General features: G+C 37.2%; 1 protein-coding gene across 2 annotated transcripts in view; it reads left to right on the top strand.

The window, feature by feature from the left end:
• Nucleotides 1-6,536: 6,536 nt before the first annotated feature.
• Nucleotides 6,537-21,416, top strand: part of LOC144446518 (uncharacterized) — a 29,321-nt gene continuing 14,441 nt past the window's right edge. For both annotated transcript variants that reach the window (XM_078136297.1, XM_078136295.1), the window contains exons 1-12: nucleotides 6,537-6,891; nucleotides 10,436-10,543; nucleotides 11,164-11,496; nucleotides 12,384-12,719; nucleotides 13,094-13,363; nucleotides 13,744-13,785; nucleotides 14,471-14,690; nucleotides 17,526-17,794; nucleotides 18,663-18,886; nucleotides 19,107-19,230; nucleotides 19,952-20,251; nucleotides 20,891-21,176. In XM_078136297.1, coding sequence (XP_077992423.1) covers nucleotides 6,618-6,891; nucleotides 10,436-10,543; nucleotides 11,164-11,496; nucleotides 12,384-12,719; nucleotides 13,094-13,363; nucleotides 13,744-13,785; nucleotides 14,471-14,690; nucleotides 17,526-17,794; nucleotides 18,663-18,886; nucleotides 19,107-19,230; nucleotides 19,952-20,251; nucleotides 20,891-21,176 — 2,786 coding nt within the window. In that variant the 5' untranslated portion in view covers nucleotides 6,537-6,617. The remainder of the gene's footprint in view (nucleotides 6,892-10,435; nucleotides 10,544-11,163; nucleotides 11,497-12,383; nucleotides 12,720-13,093; nucleotides 13,364-13,743; nucleotides 13,786-14,470; nucleotides 14,691-17,525; nucleotides 17,795-18,662; nucleotides 18,887-19,106; nucleotides 19,231-19,951; nucleotides 20,252-20,890; nucleotides 21,177-21,416) is intronic.

Here is a 21,416-nt window from a genome sequence, read left to right as displayed (position 1 = left end):
AATGTTGTATTCTTACCGTATCCCGCAATTTCGACGAGAAATACGCAAGATGTTATGTTACTGTTGCACGCCAAAGACCACATTTACCACGGAGGTTCAGCACATTCGAGTCAGCGTCATTTCAAGATAAACACCTACAGTAAATCCGGGTATCTGCCAAAAACAGAAAGAAAAGAAGAGGACTTGCCATGCATCTCACAGACGTCAAGACTCAAATCCAAGACTAACAAGTCTGTGTGGAAGATACAATTCCAGAACTATAAGTAGATATGATGATTTGCTGAGTTATTTCAGATTCAAAATTAACCTTAAATCAGACTTTTAATTATAAACTTTTTGCTTATAGAACATGAATATTGAAACGACGAAGAGGTATTGTACAGTCCTGCTCTCAATTAGACGGTACGCCGTGTACGGTATAACCTTTGAAATGACGTAATTTTAGCATTTATCCTAGAGGTCAAGGTAAAAGTTGAAATCAAATAATACTACCAGAATGATAATCTTTGATAATTTACATGTGTAGACAATTTCATTGAGATACCTGTAATATACACAACGTATACGTAGTTCTACGTTATCTTACAAAATATGGATTTTTTTATGAATAATATTTGGGTATAATCATATTATTTTCATTGTATGTTCCATATCAAAACCATGGAATACTCTTTGTAAAATGTACACAACTATTCACAACTGCAAACAAAAGTGAGGCCTTCATATTTAGAAGCTATAAACATTATATGTACACAAATTGGCCTTTCTGACTATATTATACCATATAATTGGACCGCACGATACCAGCAGAAAAAAACATACATAATAACAGACATTTGGGTTCAGTGTTCACGTCGTATATGTCATTGTACTTTGAGTACATTTTTTTTAAATCCCGATTTAAAGTGGTCATATGGATGAAGAATGGATATTTTTTTTTTAATTATTAATTTATAAAACAATTTTATCATGGCGTCCTATTTGAAAAAATCAATGTGAAACAACATCGACCAAGTCTGTCTTTGTAATTCATTACTATACATTGCAAAAAGCTCAGAAATGTGTAATAAGTTTGTTATTGTACGTACAATAACAAAACATTTAACACATTTATCAATCTTTTGCCATTTACTGAGTTACAATCAAGGACTTGGTATATGTTGTTTTCACATTGATTTTTCAAGTAGGAAGCCATGATAAAATTGTCTTATAAATTAAAAATCCAAAATAAATCCCTAATCCTCATCCATATGGCCACTTTAACAAAAAATCAAGGCTGAATGTACCTTCTTCTTCTACAGCAGTTAAATTGGTATATTTGTAACTTCACTATCAGCTGCATCTATCGAGGTGGAACAAACTTTTTTTTTCAATTTGATATTTTTTATTATTTATTTACATTATACATGTATGTAATCATAGGTATAAATATGAAAAACTTTGTTCTTGCTGGTTCGTATAAAAATATGTTTTGTGATTATTAAAACACGTGTTTTAACGCGCATGTACTGTGACGTGTAGTTTCTTGTTATAAAAAAACATGCATGCATACATACATACATACATACATACATACATGCATACATACATACATACATACATACATACAAACATACATACATACATACATACATACATACATACATGCATACACATACATACATACATACATACATACATACATACATACATACATACATACATGCATACACACACATACATACATACATACATACATACATACATACATACACACACATACATACATACGTACGTACACACACACACACATACATACATACATACATACATACATACATACATACATACAAACATACATACATACATACATACACACGTTCTAAGTATTACCAGGATATATCAAATACCAATCAACGTAACATATCTCTATGCCCATTATGCTTCTTCTATTAAAGAGTTATAAGCTACATGTTTCATAAACGTCAATTTTACATCCATCGGGAATCATGTACATTCACGTTCATTATTATCGATACAAAGAAATCAATCTCCTGACGTTCGTGTATTCTTCATCCATTAATGTGATGAACTTGTCATATCCTAATGGCAAACGAGAATGAAAATAGCATGTAGCGTTTTCGACGTCAAAGTGTCACATTTCCAAACATCACTTTGTTAAAAACGGAAACGACTAAACGCCCAAGGTAATTGCATTTTCACGACTTGGAGTAAATTATGACGTTGATATGCCCCTTGCGGCAATGATGTTGTCATAACTTTCATTCTAAGCGATCCGATTTCACAAAATGGATACTTATATATGATACATATAAAGATGGGTATCTTCAAACCTTGGATTGAGAGAGAGAGAGAGAGAGAGAGAGAGAGAGAGAGAGAGAGAGAGAGAGAGAGAGAGAGAGAGAGAGAGAGAGAGAGAGAGAGAGAGAGAGAGAGAGAGAGAGAGAGAGAGAGAGAGAGAGAGAGAGAGATGGGAGGTAGGTACAGAGGAAGCTTAGAGGGAGAATTAAATGGAAGGTGCGAAACTCTCTCTCTCAAGTTGGACTTGGGAAAAGTGATCTCTGATCAACGCATTTGAGACACACACACAGAGGCAGACCCATAATGATTTGTTAGTATTGCTGTAACGTTGTAACAAAATAAAAATTCACTTTTGACAAAATTCTGTTGATTACTTCAACAATATAATAATATATTTTTTTTACAAGTATTTCCCTTTGCTTTATTGTTTTATAATTACTTCAGACAAAGCCTTGTCTGTGAAGTTAGTCGTCCTTGAGGAATGTTACATTATCATGTTCTACCATTCCACGGAATGATTTTGTTTCGAAAGAGTTTAATCTTTGATTATTAATTCCATGCGTTATTGGATCTCTAGGACAACACTTGGAAATATTTTTGCCGTCAAGTTTTAACAGTGACAACACAAAAAGGTTACGACTTCTCTCGTGTGGAAAGTGGCAACAGAGTGGTTATTACAATCCGCTGATTTACGGCGTTAAGCCGACAGCAAACGTGCGGTGAGCTTGCATATCACTTCAACGAAAAGTTCCGATCCTTTCCAAACGATTTTACGAGAGTAACTCATGGCACACCGCTAAGCTTCGAACGCGTAGCTATAATAAAAAACAAAGCCTTCTCAGTGGGTCAAGTACAGTGACAAAAAAATCGAATAACATGCACTTTTTGAAAATGAGTAACAGGTTTTACTGTTCAAACACACACACACAAACGAAGTGGTATGGTGGGATATTCCATACTTTCAAAATTAGGAGGAGGAGGAGATGGTTGTCGGTGGTGGTGGTGCTGTTGCTGGTGGTGGTGGTGGTAGTGGTGCTACTACTACTACTACTACTACTACTACTACTACTACTACTACTACTACTACTGCTGCTGCTGCTGGTGATGGTGATGGTGGTGGCGGCGGTGTGTGTATGTGCGTGCGTACGTACGTACGTACGTGCGTTTGTGTGTCTGCGTATGTGTGTGTGTGTGTGTGTGTGTGTGTGTGTGTGTGTGTGTGTGTGTGAGGGGTTGCAAATATCCCCTCTCTGCCAAAGAATTAGGGATGATGTTATGGTGATTGTGGTTGTGGTGATGGTTGTGGTGGTGGTGGTGGTGTTGCCATCATCCTACACGCTCTGAAATAAATGGAATGACATCCTATACTATCAAAATAAAGTCAAATAACATCGTCATGAGATTCTCTTAAATAAAATGAACGACACCATATATACCATGATACAATATTGGAATGACACCCTCTGCTCTAAGGGCAGGAAACCATTATGTTCGATTCGTAAAACTTCGTGACATAAAATGGAATTACTTTCTATATGTTAACTAAAAACACAGTAGAGTGACAACCCAAACTCTTGAACTGGTACCACTCCGATTAAAATCTGACGTAGGAACACGACACGATCCTTTTATTTATGTCCTCTATTTCCTTCGTATGCTGTCGTTTGTTTTCGATTATCTCATTCCATGAGTGATTGACTCTTCCAAACAATCCTCCGAGGCCTAAATTAAACATTGTTATTGTTGGTAAATCTTTATTTCTCGTTTACGTATTTCGAAAGAGTTTCGTAGCAACTTCAAAAAACTGGCTCCATGCTTACATAAGTGTACTTAAGACTACTTCTAGCAAATTTTAAAGGCCAAAGTTTTATCCGTACTTTGGTGTACTTGATACTGGATCTTTACATATATTACTCGGACATTAGGAGAAGATTTTTGACGTTAGCATTCGTAATATTGGACATGGAATCAAGAGACTTGCCCAAGATATAAGTTATTGGTATTTTATCAGGATGTGATATACTTTCATTTTGATTTATAGTAAATTCGCAAGTGATACTCTTACCCCAAAGTGTCGGTTATGTAGTTTCTCTAACTAAAGAAATACGAGGTTTATAGGCAGGGCTATTGAAAATTAAACGGAACCAAGACAACAGTTACGAGTAAATCAAGTCTCGTATAGTAGGAAGCTATGCAATCAAATTTGGCTGTTGAATGTAATACCGTATTTACGATCTGTGTATTTATAGAGCGTGTCCTTAAGTTGACACCCATAAAAGAGTTGATTTGAAATTCTTCATTATTTTTCTCTTCAAACGAACGCCCTCTGGCGGGAAGTGTTCGTTATGACGAAGTACTGAGTCGTAAGTCGTTCTTTGTATAACAAAGTTCAAGCGACGTAAAGAACGTCCACACAACTGCATGTACAGAGTACACTCAAAGACACCAAAGTCAGTCTCGTATCAAGAGAACACACAATCACCCTGGAATAGCTTAACTGACCGAAAAAGTATGGTAGGCCAGTTTACTTCCCAGATTCAGATGTTACCTTATATCAACCAACCCAGTTCATTCTGGCCTTTATTTTAACGACTATTACTTTACAGAAATCACAGAAGGTGGACAGTTAGATGTACAAAACGAAAAAGTACTTTCACACCTGAATTTACATATATTGAAGCTAACCTTTTCAAACCTCTGGTTACTTAACACCTCCAGCAGAATTTGGATCATTCGCATTCTATCAGATCCAGTTAGACACTGAGGAAGGACAAGTGATTTGTTTGAAACATGTCTTTTCTCAATCAAAAGTGAAAGAAGAGAACTTGTGTATGAACTCTTTAATAGTCAATGAAGTCATAGTGATTGTATAAGTCAAGTAAAAGATGACGTCATCGGGCCAGTTATAATCATAATTAACTTAAAACAAGATCGTCAACAGAATTCTAACCCACTTTAAAATAGTCATGAGAAATCGTAAACGCTGAGGCCATATGCGTTCATTAATATATTTGGTGACAAGATTATTTTTACACTCAACTGACCACACTATGCCAACGCCTAGTTTTCTCGTCAGTCAACCTATTAGAACCACGATTAAAACTATTTGTTAAGTAGCTCAATTTTAGAAGTGAGTTTAATATTTTTCTTAGGCAAGGGGATGAAACTGTCGAAAGACTGAATATTGAATATTGGTTAGTGATACTAGTTCGTATATAAACTTCGAGCTGGCGTCTACTGTATATAGGTGATGACAATATCTCAACATGAAAGCATAAGCCCCTTTTACGTCGCAGCTAGAAAACACCGTGGCACCGCGTTGAGTCAGCGGAACCAAAGTACGCTCTGGCGTACGAAAATGTATCCCAACTGGTGTAAAGACATTTTTTTTACTCAAACTGAACATATTTTAAATATAACCCACGAAATGTACTTGACATTTAATTGATGGGTATAGATAACTTCTACAAATCGGATGAGGATTAGGTGCTTTGTTTGAATTTATAAAACCATTTTATCGAATTTGGCGTCTTACTAGAAAAATCAACGTGAAAAGTTAAGGTGAAAGAACATAGACCAAGCCTGTGGTTTTTTTTGCATTTAACAAAATTTTTATTGCAGTCAGAAGTTGAACAACAAAGAAGTCTTGTAACTCAATAAAGTGTTAAAAATATTTTTCTTTCGTGAGGTTATTTCTAAATCTTTGAGGAATGAAATCTAGTCTATGGTCGTTAAATTAAAAGGGGCAAAACAATATAAAATGACACTCGTCCTCAACAACAATATAGATGTTACCTTCACTTGTGATAGTTTGTTGAAAAAAGTATAACTTTTATTTAGATTTGCTTTACTTTATTTTGTCATCACATAACAACCCTTAATTATTTGTATACCCTCGAATTAAAAATCTGTCTGATTATTTGTCTAATCTTCCACACGTCTATATTGCATATCTATAATTTCATCTTCGCCATTTGTCATCAACTCTAAGTTTAGAGGTCACGAACTTGAATTCTGTATAGAACGTTTAGGGCTGTTGATTTTTTCAATGATATGATATTAACTTGTCTGTTGAAATGGATCTCGTTTTTAATCGTTTTTTTTATACATACTTCCATAAACCAACTCGTAAATCATCGCCGAGTCGAAACTTGCCTTCCATCATTGAGATCGGTTGACCGACTTTGTGGTCACTTCTCTTTTTTAAAGTTTGTACAGTACACATATAGTCCCGCCTTGATGAGAGAAGTTGTTTCATGCAGGTTGAGTCAAGTTGTCGCAGTTTTGCCTCAGATTGAGAACGTGAACGGGAGAAGATGGAGACCCTCGGAGGTTGGACGCTACTCATCTGCGGCTTTTGCGTTCTTGTCCAGCTGCAGAACTTTAAAATTGTAAATGCCGGATATGGTTCAGCCTATGGACCTATAACTTGTCTTTGTGCAGATCGAACTGTCCGTACCTTGGATAGTAGTAACAAGGTACGGCAGTATGGCTGTTCGCTGTTCGACGACTGTTTAACATGTACCAACAACGAACATCAGCCGTGCGCAGCGTGTCCTCCGAACCGATATGGCCGTATGTGCGAATTCGGTAAGTTTTGGAAATTTTTGCATACTTAAGGTCACATAAACACTAACAAGTTTTAATACAGCATTCTTATAAACCTAAGAGGGTTTAACGTAAAAAATACATTTCTAGGAAGCGTGGAAAATTCTATTGTGTATTCGTTGGGCTATCGTTTGAAGCATTTTTTAAAATCTTCGATGCTATGATTTTACCTATACTTACTTATGGGTTTTTGGGTACTTTGGGGTTTGAAACGTATAAAAGTCTTGGCATGTAGATCATTTTTAGGCGTCTCCGAAAACGCACCAAACGTGTCAGTTCTTGGAGAGTGTGGCCGCTACCCAATATTTCTTTATACTGCAAAACGGTGTGTAAAGTACTGGGCAAAAATTATTAATATGTCAACATATAGATACCCCAGGAAATGTTATAATATGTTATATAAAATAGAAGAATCTGGAGTTAGATCTAGGAAAACATGGGTTCGTGATGTAAACAATCTTTTATTTGTGTGTAATTTACAGGATATTTGGAATTACCAAGCAGTAAACAATGTAAATGATTTTGTTGATACCTTTACCGAAAGATTCAAGAGATTTTTGTTTTCTGAATGGTATAGTGATGTTTGTACTTTTGAAAAGTTAAATTGGTATCGCAGATTTAAGTTTACTCTGGATCCTGCAAGATATGTATTTTCAGTTACAACCACCCTTCATATGCAAATGCTTGCAAGACTTCGTTGCTCTTCGCACTATTTGCGAGTAGAAACAGATAGAAAACATGGTATTGAAAGATATATGAGGTTATGCCAGCTATGTGATTCAAATGAGGTAGAGGATGAATATCATTTTCTGTTAGTTTGTGTTGTGAGAACTAAGTATTTGCCAAGTTTTTACTTTGAACCTCCAACTACTGATAAATTCATCAATTTACTTTCATCAGATAATGTACATATTCTTCAACTCCTTGCTGTATTTACATTTCATGCTATGAAATTAAGTAGAGAGATTTATGTAAATTTATCATAATTTCATTTGTAACATTTCCACTAAATTTTTTCGTAGCTAATACTCTCTTCAAAGATCAAGCAACTACAATTGTATTTTGGGCCGATGGCCTTGGATGTACAGTATAAAAGACCATACTACCACTATAAGGGTTTAACGTAGATGAATAGTACTTGTCTTCCAAAGTTTTAAATACTACATAAGCGCAAACAATCATGGGATATATAACAAAAAGGTTAACAGAATATATAAATTTTGAATTGGAACGCGAATAAGGCTAAGCTTAGGGTTGGATGTCTTTATCTTTAACTGAAGGACACAGCGTTTTGCGAAAACAAACTTAGGTTTCTGCGAAGAATGAATAGGCCATGGTTTGTATTTAACAACTTATTTTCATGTGTCTGGAAGTCTTTATAAAAAATGATACATTTTCGACTTTATAGAAATCTTTACTGCTACCCTTGCAATGTTTCTAAAATCCTAAAAGTCTGCCCATTTCGAACTTACAAACACCCAGAATGTTTGCAACCGGAATAAGAGTACTATAAAAGCCTTACTTTAGAAAACTGATCTGCAGTCAGTGATACGTACTTGACACATAGTGGTAGGATTCGTTATCATATTCATACAAATCTAGATCGCTTTCATAATATTGTGAAACAGTAATCTAACGCCTTGTTTCGACTATCACTTAACTTTTTAACGACTTGATGAGAAACTCGATTTTTAAAATAATATCATAATACAGGAGAAGATATTTAATGATTTATGCATTGTTTCGATGCGGAAATGATTCCTCCGCAAGAATTAAGCGTCTGAGTAAATCGTAGCTCTGAAATCATTCACGTTGCTCATTGAGATCAAATGTTTACGTGAACTTACGTGAGGTTATATGCAAATACCAGAGTGATTTTGTCATGCACTATACTTTGTCTATGACCATAAAGTTACAGACTGTGTCCCTTTAAACTAAAGCAACCACCAAAGACCATAAAGTTACAGACTGTGTCCTTTTAAAGAAAAAAGCAACCACCAAAGATCATAAAGTTACAGACTGTGTCCCTTTAAATTAAAGCAACCACCAAAGACCATAAAGTTACAGACTGTGTCTCTTTAAAGAAAAAAACAGCCACCAAAGATCATAAAGTTACAGACTGTGTCCCTTTAAACTAAAGCAACCACCAAAGACCATAAAGTTACAGACTGTGTCCCTTTAAAGAAAAAAGCAACCACCAAAGATCATAAAGTTACAGACCGTGTCCCTTTAAACTAAAGCAACCACCAAAGACCACGAAGTTCACTACCAAAATCCACAAAGTTATTGACTGTACGTGTCTCTTTAAACTGAGGAATTGCCCGCTAATTTAAAGACCATACGTTCCAGACTGCCCCCCCCCCCCCATTTAAAGAAAAATAACCACCAAAGACTACAAAGTTATCGACTGTCCCTTTAAACAAAAGTGGACCAACATTCGTCGACGAGCCACTAATATTTATGCTTGTGTTTTTTTTTTTAACTTGGACCTCATTCCATAAAATGTTTATGTAATTATAATGTATGAAATCAATCTTTTGATAGATTGTCAGTTAATACTTTTACGCCAAAAACTTCCCTAGCTGACAGAACGTAGGCGTCTTCGTATGGAAAGGGGTACTTGCCCTCCTTAAAACTGATATTTGACACATGCTCTGATTAGCTAGGATATAAGATTTTGAGATATGAAATGAATACCACGAATACAGCACACCCAGTTCGAGATTCTGAGGTTACAAACCTGATATATATATCGTTGAGGGCGCTCTAATAGTAATCGCGGGCGACGTAAATCACTGTTTTAGTGTAGTGATTACTATAATGTCTAATTTATGGAATATATCGTACGTAAATTACGCATGGCAAAGACACGTGATATGAAACCATTTTCCAGACGAAGTTGCCTTTCATTTGAGAAAAAGTGTTACATAGTTACAAACTGATAATGAAGATTGCATGTTTTGATTTTGAATGATAACTTTCGAATATATGGTTAAAGAGATACAAGCTGCATATTTAGAAGCTGTATTTACGGCGGGGGAGGCTGAGGAGATTTTTGGGGCCACAAAACAATTGGGGTGCGAGAGGGGGGGGGGTCTGTTCTGATGGTCTGATAGGGGTCATGTAATGTTTTACTCATGATTTGAACCAAATCTAACTTCAGTAGCTGTCGTTTACCAAGTACATTTGCAAAATTTCTTGCGGCTTTGCCGCAATGATTTCTTAAAACTATATTAAATTATCATGAGGCTGGTGACTACCAGAGAATGTGTTTGTGTATGCTTTAATCTCTTGAAGGGTATTGAAAACAATTTTCAAGTATTCTAGCGTTCAATAATGTGTATACATGTAGTTTGAAATTTTACACACGTACGAACATATAGAGGTTGCCAGGGTAATATACTTTACAGCCATTTACACATTCAAGTTCACCCATTATTGTGTCTTCCGCGAAGATTATACTTCTTTTTACAGTTTCAAATATATTTACAGCTACCCAATCCATAATCTTTCTCACATGTTTTAGAATGCAATTGTGGCCTGCAACCATGTGATGATGGTATCCATGGCGACGGTGAATGTCACTGTAATAGTGACGACGATTTCATGTCCGGCGGACGTTGTGAATTGATCGGTGAGTGTATCTTTGAAAATTATTCGAGTGGCATTTGGGCTTTATGTTCAGTCGTCACCAGAAGGCAATGAGCTCAAAGTGTCGTACACATCATGCATCATTCCCGCTTATCTCCCTTCTGCGTTGGTGTTTTTTTGCTTTAAAGCCAATTTCACCTAACCTCGCCGAAATAGAATGTGTCAGAAATGTATTTTTTATCTTGGTTCAAACAATATTTGTAGATAAGGACAAACACTTCAGACATATAATCTACAATGGCAATGACTTACAATTACTTGTATTTTGTTTTCATATGTAAATGAGTCGGCATATCTGAAATTTTCTCATTATCTACCAACACTGCACGAACCAAGATAAAAACACACGTGTGACGCACACTACGAGTTTCGGCTAGGTTAGGCGAAATCGACTGTAATATTAGTCTCGGTTACCCAGGGGGCTCTTCTATGAGACCACCTAGACGCTTGGGGAGGTCTCGTAGGCTAAGCCCCCCAGCGGCGAAGTCTGGGTAACCGAGACTAGTGTAATATTACAGTTGTTTACATAAATACTACATTGATGAAGAATGTTAGATGAAAAAACATCACTGAATTAAACTGTTTTTCTTTGATCATCTACAGAACGATCTTATATCGAAGACCAACTTTATGAAAATCTTCCTCCTCCAAAGATCAGTCTACTGCCAGACTACATCCTGCTTTCGTGGAAACATCTTTTGCAGCCATCCGACCCAATTACTGGGTATCAGATCGAGTACAAAGTTTCCCGAGCGGGGGCGCCCTCGTACACAGAATGGACCCAAACCGCCACTGACATCCAAGCCAACGAGACGTACTATGATTACCCCTGCAGTTACAACGGCGATGAAGTGTCGAGGTATAAATTCCGAGTGAATTACTTCAATCGGGCAGGCACTACAACTGGTATAGCCACAGGTCCTATAAAAGTCCCTGGTAAGTATTGCTGATTTTCGCATTATTAAAGTACTGGCCGTACAGATGACAGACGGGTATTTATTTTGGATTTTCAATTTTAAAATAACTTAAAATACAAGGTTTTGCTTTAACTATACTAGTACTGTTTGCAATTTTAATTAATGAGTTACAAAAAAAGGACCGAGTATATGTTGTATCACATTGTTTTATACAGAATGAAAACATTATATTAGAGTTGCACACGTACGCTTTATCAATTAAAGGCCCACAAAATATGAATACCCAATTCTCGTCCATATGCCCACTTAATTCAAAGGCCCAGTTCAGATATTAGTGTAACAAATTAGATGTAAAAACCGTTGTCTGACAAAGCTATAGAAAAAAGTTGGTGCAGAATAAAAGAATGTTGTAAACGTTATGGCTTCAGTGATAACATAGGATTAATACGAAAAACTGGGATTGAAATCCTGGCCTTTACAATTGATACAATTACCCGAAGTATATATAATACTGAACATCATATACCTTGCATGTTGCTACATACGATACCCTTCGACTGAAGTCAGATCTTGGGATAAAGATACAATGTATGGCTTACAATAGTTAAATTTTTCTATGAAATATTTGATTTTTCTTCTCTTTTTACATTTTGTTTTGTAATATACGTAATGTTATACAAATGAGCTAAAATAAAACTAGCAAATGGCCCCCTCTATCCGTTTAGAATCGCAGCAAGAAACTAGCCAACCTAATGCATGCTTCCGGCTTTAGTCATATGACCACGAAACCTTGTGCCTGTTCGTCTATACAAGCTGGCTGGTCAAGCTACACAATTCCAACTAAATGTCGTTTCGGACGGCGCATCAGTCTGTAAGATATTAAGTTAACTTTTTGTATGTTCGAAGGCACTCCTGACGAACCATCAAAATTGACCATCTACGCTATCCAGGGCAACTCTATTTCGATTCGATGGAGTCCACCGCTCGACTTGGAAGACGAAGACACTGACGTCGGCCAAGACATTATTGGTTATGTCATCCAATACTACCAGGAGCTTGGCGATGAAACGGGTGGTATTGACCCTTGGTTTACATATGCTGATGCCAAGTTCGACGACAACATCATCAGCGTAGACGATATGACAAATGGCTCCCTCTATCGGTTTAGAATCGCAGCAAGAAATAGGTTGGGAATAGGAAAATGGTCAGCCGAGAAAGCCGCAATATTGCCGAGTAGAGCAAGTAAGTGGATCATCATTATCCATTGCAAAGTCTATTAATAGTGCAAGGTAAGAAGACGCGACTCCAATATTTGATTAGTCTTGCCTTCTTAATCTGATTTCTTGAAGGGAGAGCGTATAGACACACAGGGGTCCACAGTTGCTGGCGCTGTTGCTAAGTTCACCACTAGCAGAGGGTGATCAGAAGAGTCGCCCAGCGAGTGCGAAGCACGAGTACTTTAGTGCATCGATGACAATTCTTTATTATTTCTCATGAAACGGTAAGAGTAATGAGTAATACCCAAGTCTTCATTTTCCAAAAAGACCGTACGAAACTCCATCATCCCGCCATCTTGGTTTGTATATACTAAAAAAGTTACGCATTTTTTTTTCTAGTTATGTTGGAATGTTATAGCAAAGATGATGGCAGTGACTATCGTGGAACCAAGGCAAGCACAAAACGTATGAAAGAGTGTCAAAACTGGACCGGCAATGACGCACAAAAAGACGGGCTTACACCAGAGGAAAGACCAGGCTACGGGTTAGGGTACCATAACTTTTGTCGTAATCCAAATAGTCGCAAAACTGCTTGGTGTTATACAACTGACCCGGATGTTCCATGGGATGAATGTGACATTGGTCAGCCTACAGACAGCTGCCATCGAAGTAGGTGACCACCATCACATATTTAACTCATTAGATATTTTTAGAATATGTAGCAATATTTTTTTTTTTTATAATTGAGACAGAAATTACAAAATAAAATCAGTAGATAGTCCAATATTCGCTGGGGATATTATGAGTTCTTATCCAGACCTATGAAGCATCAGTCAAAAGAAAAGCCTATACCCCGGATGCAGCGTGACTGTATGATCCTTGCAGTTGAGAATGCACTTCTTGATCAACTACATGAAATATTTCAAATAATACATTTCATTTTGAGATTCAAGCAAGATTTAAGCTTACCGTACGAATTTTTTTTCACTTTGGGCGAAAACTTATTGTAAACCCGTCATTCACCTTTTCCATTATTTTATCCCTAACAGCCTGCATTCATGGACAACGGCTGTCTGATACAGGGGATTGTGGTATGTACAGTCTTACCGTGTTTCAACACCGTGACAAATAGTGTGACAGATAGTGTGACAGATAGTTTGGCAAATATTGTGGCCAATAGTGTTACAACTAGTGAGGAACTTGTGACAAATAATGTGACAAAACGCGTGACATCATGTGACAGAATAGTGTGACAAAAGTGACAAGCAGTGACAAATAGTGTCAAACATTGTGACAAATAGCGACAAATACTTTGACAAAAAGTGTGACAATGAGTACGACCCACCTCAACTCGAGAACATTTTACCTTCGATTCCGAAATCTACAACTCGTACGTCACGTGGTTTCTGTGTTGGATGTCAGACTAGTCATCGTGATGTATCTCAATGTCACGTGATACTGACGAGTGACCACACTTGAGATTAAAAGAAATAATGTATGAATTACGAGATCCAGAATACTACCACTTGTATACCCATAAACACAACTGTGAGTAAAGTCAAATTATACTATTAAAATTGAGGAAAACACCCAAATGAATTTTAAATTTCGATTGAAGTCATAGAATGATGTATAAAGTTACGGTGGCCCACATACTGTGGCATATACGTGACACTACAAAGTTTAGTCATTGAACGAAACATTTATTTTCCCGAGAGCAAATTATCCACAGTTTATCTGAATGGTATTCATGAAATGTTCGACTTTTTACTCTAGTTCCAGACGACGTCTGTTTGACACACAAGAAGGTTCCATTAACCGATGGTGAAGTCTGTACTTGTGCTCTTAGGGGATCGAATGGGGTATACATTACACCCCATTCGTTTGTTGGTTGGACGAGAGCATGCGCACATGCAGTTGGAATGAAAGAGAAACTGTTGGTAGAAAATGTATACAACATGGATGTTGATGTATGTTACGAAGAATGCATACGTAGGTAAATAAGCTACTGAGTGCATTGTAGGATAGTGATAAACGTAAATTACATGAAGAAAGCTCACTTTCATCATACATAATGCAATGTGATAAGATTCGACGGGATAGACTACACTACACTACACTAGACTACACTAGACTACACTAGACTAGACTAGACTACACTACACTACACTGCACTGCACTACACTATAATAATACTAATAATAATTAGATGATTTGTAATGCGCCTCATCTCCGAAGAGCTCGAAGCTCAGAGGAAGAGTGGATACAGAAATAGTTAATGGAAATGTGAATTCAAGGTAATGTGTATTAAATAAAAAACAGTTATTGGCAGTTGAAGAGGTGAGTTTTGAGAGAATGTCTGAAGGTTGACAAAGATTTGGAATGGCGGAGATCAAAAGGGAGGTGGTTCCATGAAGTAGGGCCAATGTAAGAGAAGGATCTTTCACCAAATGTTTTGGTTGACACCCTTGGAACACAGAGAAGACGAGAATCAGAAGACGAGCGAAGTGGTCTTCGAGGAATGTATTGATGTAGAAGATCCGTGAGATATTGTGGGCCAATACCTACAACTGACTTGAAACAAATGGATGAAATTTTGTATTGAATACGTGAAGTGATAGGCAGCCAATGAAGATTTCTAAGAAGAGGTTGTACATGATCGAACTTTTTAGCTTTGAAGACAAGCCGAGCTGCAGCATTTTGTACATGCTGTAGTCTGTCAGTGAGGTGTTTAGGACAACCAGAGAGAAGAGCATTACAATAGTCTAAGCGAGACAGGATGAGTGTGGAGACAAGTGTTTGAGTGGCACTAGAAGTGAGAAAGTGACGAATAGAGCTGATTTGTCTCAGTTGAATGTAGGCGGCCTTGCATGTGCGTTGCACATGCTCGGCCATATTGAGATTGCAATCAAGTGTGACTCCAAGATTTTTTACACTTGTAAAAGTATGTCTGAGTTTCCGACATGCATGGAAGGGGGAAGAGCAAGTTTAGTGGAAAGTCTAGGAGATGAGATTAGTATGACTTCTGTCTTACAGTCATTTAATTGAAGCTTATTTGCAGTCATCCACATTTTGACGTCAGTAATGCAGTTTTGCATATCTTCAATAGTTTGGTTTATGTTATGCGGATTAGTGTCTTTATAAAGTTGGTTATCATCAAAGCAAAAGCATGATGATGAATTAAGTGCTTCTTGACAAGATTGAAAAGAGGCTCGGTGTAAAGAACGAATAAGACAGGACCAAGGACTGAGCCTTGGGGAACACCAAAGGAGAGGGGTGATGCATTTGACTGGAAACCATTTATCGTGACTATTAGAGTTCTTTCAGAAAGATAATAGTTAAACTAGGATAGGGCAGATTCTGTGATACCAAAAGTGTGTTGAAGTCGTTTAAGGAGAATATTATGATCAATGGTGTCAAATGCAGCAGACAGGTCTAAGAGAGTAAGAAGAGTGATTTTACCGTTGTCAATGGCAGTTAAAAGATCGTTTATGATTTTGAGAAGAGCGGTTTCAGTGCTGTGGTAAGGCCTGTAAGCAGATTGGAGAGGATTAAGGAGATTATTAGAAAGGAGGTGCTCATTTAACTGTAAGAGAACTATTCGTTCAATTACTTTAGAGAGAAATGGAAGGTTAGAAACAGGACGATAGTTTTTCAAATCGTTATGATCAAGAGATGGTTTCTTCAACAATGGTTTTACAAGAGCAGTTTTGAAGATAGCTGGAAATGTACCAGATGAAAGAGAATGATTGATAACTAATGTAATGTGTGGTAACAGGACATCTAAGCATTCAATTAACAGGTTAGTTGGCATAGGATCAAGATCACATGTCTTAGCAACAGAACCCAAGATGACCTTCTTCACAACTTCTGCATCAACAGGTTTGAAACAACCGAGAGGTTGACCCTGAAAGCAATGTTCAGTACACATAGGTTGATGGGCATTTTGGGTGTCAAGATTAGATCGTATAGCTTTAACTTTATCATTGAAGAAGTCAACAAAACGCTCAGGTTGTTCAATTGCTGGAAATATTGTTGGGGTGGGAGAAGCTTTCTTACTCCCAAGCAACCGATTTGTGATACTGAACAGTTGCTTTGCTGATCTGCTTTCACTAATTTGTTTAGAGTAATAATTGGTCTTTGCTGAATGAACTAAGTTTGTCACAGTTCTCTTTGCATGGTTGTATATCTGTTTATGAATTTCAAGTCCAGTTTTCAGCCACTGCCTTTCTGCTCGACGGCGTTGTTGCTTTGCTTCTCTGAGTTCATTGCGAACAGCATTAAACCAGGAAGCATTCCTTTGCTTTGAAACTTTCTACACTACACTACTCTACTCTACTCTACACTACACTACACTACACTACACTACACTACACTACACTACACTACACTACACTAGTGAAATCAACACTGCACTACATTGCACTGCACTACACTTCACTGCACCGCGCCACACTGCAATGCATTGTATTGCATTGCACTGCGCTGCACTGCACTACAATGTACTGCTATACACTACACTGCACTGTACTCATCTACACTGCATTGTACTGCACTACACTATGCTGCACAATACTACAAAGTAATAGCTGAATACAATGCAATACAATACAGTACAACAAAGAAACCACATTACAATATGTTCTACAATTATTCCACAATATTTCTTCATTCAGCCATGGAAAATACGAGTGTCCTAAGGGGTCTTGTCACGACAGACAATAATACAAGTTTTTTGTTTCTTTCAATACCCTTTGAACCATTTCCCTCCTATTCCATTCATGAAGTACAATATATTTATCACTTGTCTCAAACTTTGTATCTCTTGCAGCTCAGAATGTGAAGCGTTTACTTATTCGACAAATGGATACAACGTGTTCGCAAACGAAACAGATAGAAGAGTGTGCACATTATTCAGTCAGATGGACAAAGCAGTGAGGATAGAGAATGCGGATACCTGGACCAAATACTTGTCCCAGACCATTCCAGACGATGAGTACACCCTGTCATGGGGATGTTGGCCGGCAGACGACCCAAGAAACCCTAGAGAACAGTGGCAGGACGTGGACCTTGATAACAATCTGGTTATTAGAGATTCAAGTAAAGATTCTTTACATGTAACAATAATATCCACGTAACTTGTTTAATGAAGGCCAAGCTAGAACTACAAGATTTTAGAGGTAGAAAAAAGCCGACAATATGGTCGCAGATAATAATAAAATCACTGTGGGATGTGAAACCATATTTTACCTGTCCCTACATGATAGATGAACCCAGTATGTATTTTTGGAATTACTTTCTGTTTTCTGTCAATGCTGCTTACAATATCGACTTTCAGGTGTAACCATGAACACATTTTAACAACAAAATCTTAGTGATAAAGCCTGTGGGATGTACTCCAAACTCTCTACTGCAAGGTCTAACAAAAAATTGTATGTTCTGAGATTTGTTTTTCATATTTGAGTGTCTAGTTCAGGTAGTTATGTTTTCCGTTGTTTTCCATATGGTCTCTGTGTTATTAGTTTCTTCTCATCAGATATACAGCAATTACAGATTGGAAGAACGGTTTTATATTGTCTTTTTAAGTTGATGTCAATTTTGGCATCCACTATTTCTTGCCAGACTTCACACAATTTTCGCGATTTTATTATTTTTCCCCCGACATTATTTTGTATTGCGAGAACTAAGTTTTGTCTAGCAGTTTGTACAGCTGATTGAGAAATTCAACGAATTCTATAGTCTAGCCATTTCATCACTTTAGAAAGGTTAAGTCGGATATGTGTAAAATAATGATTTCGTTGAATATGTTTTTAATATTAGTGTGGTATATTTATTTGCTATGTACACGTTTATGTCAAAAGAATGATGTAAACTGTACACGTCGGATTCGGTTTACATGTCGGTAGAGATGTTCGTGGTGTTCCCGTATTCATACTATTTCTATGTTTTTTCTCCTTTGCCTTTTTAGCATACAAAAAATATACAATTACCCTGAATGTTGCTGACATAAAAGGAGCTACCAGTGGACTATACATTTCCCTGATTATCATTGGAACTTCCAACGTTACCCCAGCTATCAATCTCTTTGTTACTGAAGGCACCCAGTCGTTTATTGTATCAAAAAGAAACGTTGGATTTGTCACAGCTTTGAAAATTACTGGACAGATTGGAATTGAAATTACTCTTACACAGGTAATATTATGCAAATGAGCCACTTAACATGCAACTTTCTGTATATTATGCAAATTATCTCCTTGCCATAGAACTATATATGTTTTTTTGTATGCCTTGATACACAAATTATCAGACATTTTTACAAACTGCAGCATGTCGTGTTTTTAATGGAGAAATTAGTTGTCATTATTATAATAAGGTTATTCAACTTTCTGTATGTGTTGTTTTCTTTCCGAAGGTTGAAATCAAAATGGAGAGTGTAGTCACTTCATTTGAATGTAATTGGTGCCCTGATACGATATGTGCTAAGAAGGGGACGCTTGGTGGGAACGAACACTGTAACACAAGACTTCTTTTACCAAGTATGTGGAAAGTCCATGTCAAGAAAATGTTACTTTGTGAAGATTTTAATAGCAAATCGTCGTTTGCAGCGCGTGGACTTGCATGTAGTTAATAGCGAACGTGAGTTTGTTGGGTGAATACTTGAACATACCACAATGGAAGCTGACTTGAAGCATTTAGCGCCATTCGACTCAACAAAAAAATTCATTAACATCGTTAAATTTTATCGTCTGGTTCAACACAAATCTTACTGAGCACTGGTTCGATCTTTTGATCGGATGATATGACAAAATTATAACCGACATTGCTTTGCGTGAGCTACCATTATCCCAGTTAAAAATACGTGTATTTGTTTTAGACATACATAAATTAGTTGCATATTTGCCATGTCAGATGATAAGATGTAGAAGGGTGCGCACTAAAAATTACGCTAACAAGTGCAATGATCAAAGTATGGAATGAGGATCCTAGCGAAGTATAAATTGGCTTTTAAATTTTACCACAAATAGTCTTTCTGTAAAGCATTTTAAACCATCGTCTTGCGTTACACTAGTCATTTTGCTGTACCCTAGTTTTATTAATATTTTAATGTATCAATTCACGATTTCCCTTCTTAAATTGATGTAAAATAAATAACTGTACAATTATCACAATTTTGACAGTAGGCTGCTATGTATAGTATAAATAAACCATATATGATAATAATTAATAACACGGTTGTCTGTTTCTATTGTCTTTCAGCGACAACAACCATTTTTGCTGATTTTGCTGGCTTCACTTGTTCATCTTTGTCGTTTACTAGTACTTCCAACGAAGCTTTCTTTGGCTGGTGTCCTCTTACGCCCCAATTGATAACAGTAGGAATGCCGGATATTTTACCTTCACACTTTATACTGGGTGATTCAGAAGAATCCGAAGAAGATGCTGACGCAGGTGCCGGAAGAGGGACTATTCTATCTCTTATAGATTTTATAAATGCTAATTTTTTAAATCCCTTTCCAGTTAGTTCATCTATTCAAAAACGCCAGGCAGAAGAAAACGGTATGTGGAGGGGGTTTTTACCACAGGGAGCAGGAGGCATATATGCGGAGATTTGCGGAATTGATTATTGCTTTTATGTTCAATAAATGTTGAGTGCCTTTTATTCCTAATGCTTGCTTTAGGTGCTATTGGCTTCTTCTCAAAGTGTACACATACATACGATGTTAATTGCTGTGCAACACATTTCTCCATTTAGTAAACATTCACCGTCTAGCTTTAATAGTTACCTTCTCACAATAAGGTAGCTGGCGAAACTGTTTACAGAAGGAATAGATGTGTTAAGTGGAACAATTGAGATCTTATATGTACTCTTTGACAATTATTGACAAGCATTGGGAATAAAATGCAATAAATATTATTTTTCATTGACCATAAAAGTATAAGAAATCGTGCTGATCTCCCCATAAATTAAATGCTTCATTCTCCCTGTGCGTTTTACACATATAGTCAATTAATGTGGATATATTAATGTGTATGTATGGAGAGAGAGAGAGGGAGGGAGACACACACACGGACAGACAGACCGACAGACGAGCATGCAGACAGACAAACAGACAGACAGAGATGAATAGCTGTTCAGTGTGCCTATAATCATTAGTAAACCTTTCACAAGCTTGCTATTCTTTTATTTCTCAAAAGATGAATTTGGTCTTGACATTTCTGAAGACGAACTTACCTGGCAAGAGGCAGTTGATTCTTGCCTACGTCAAGGTAAAGTCCTCGTTAAAGTACTGAATGACGACTTACTCAATTATGTATCAACTATTAAGATAGTCAATGCTGGGTTGGCAGGCACTGACTTCTGGATTAATGGCTACAATAATGGCTGGTCAACATGGAAGACCCACGACAATCGACCACTTCCAACGACACAACAATGGGCAGAGGGAGAACCAAATAACTCTGGAAGGTGTCTCCAACTCCGGTAGGTTAAATCCGGTATCTGTCTGTCCGCCCATCCTTCCATCCTTCCATCCATCCATCCATCCATCCATCCATCTATCCACCCACCCGCATACCAACCCACCCACCCACCCACCCACAAAACCGTTAATGTAGTCTGTCCGTCCGTCATCCGTCCATCCATTCCACCATAGATCCCCAACCACTCACTCATCCATCCATGGCTGCATTTCAGTGTGTCCCCATCTCTCTCTCTCTCTCT

The sequence above is a fragment of the Glandiceps talaboti genome, chromosome 15 (genome assembly GCF_964340395.1).
Source record: "Glandiceps talaboti chromosome 15, keGlaTala1.1, whole genome shotgun sequence".
Lineage (NCBI taxonomy): Eukaryota > Metazoa > Hemichordata > Enteropneusta > Spengelidae > Glandiceps > Glandiceps talaboti.
This window is presented reverse-complemented; position numbering and strand designations above follow the sequence as displayed.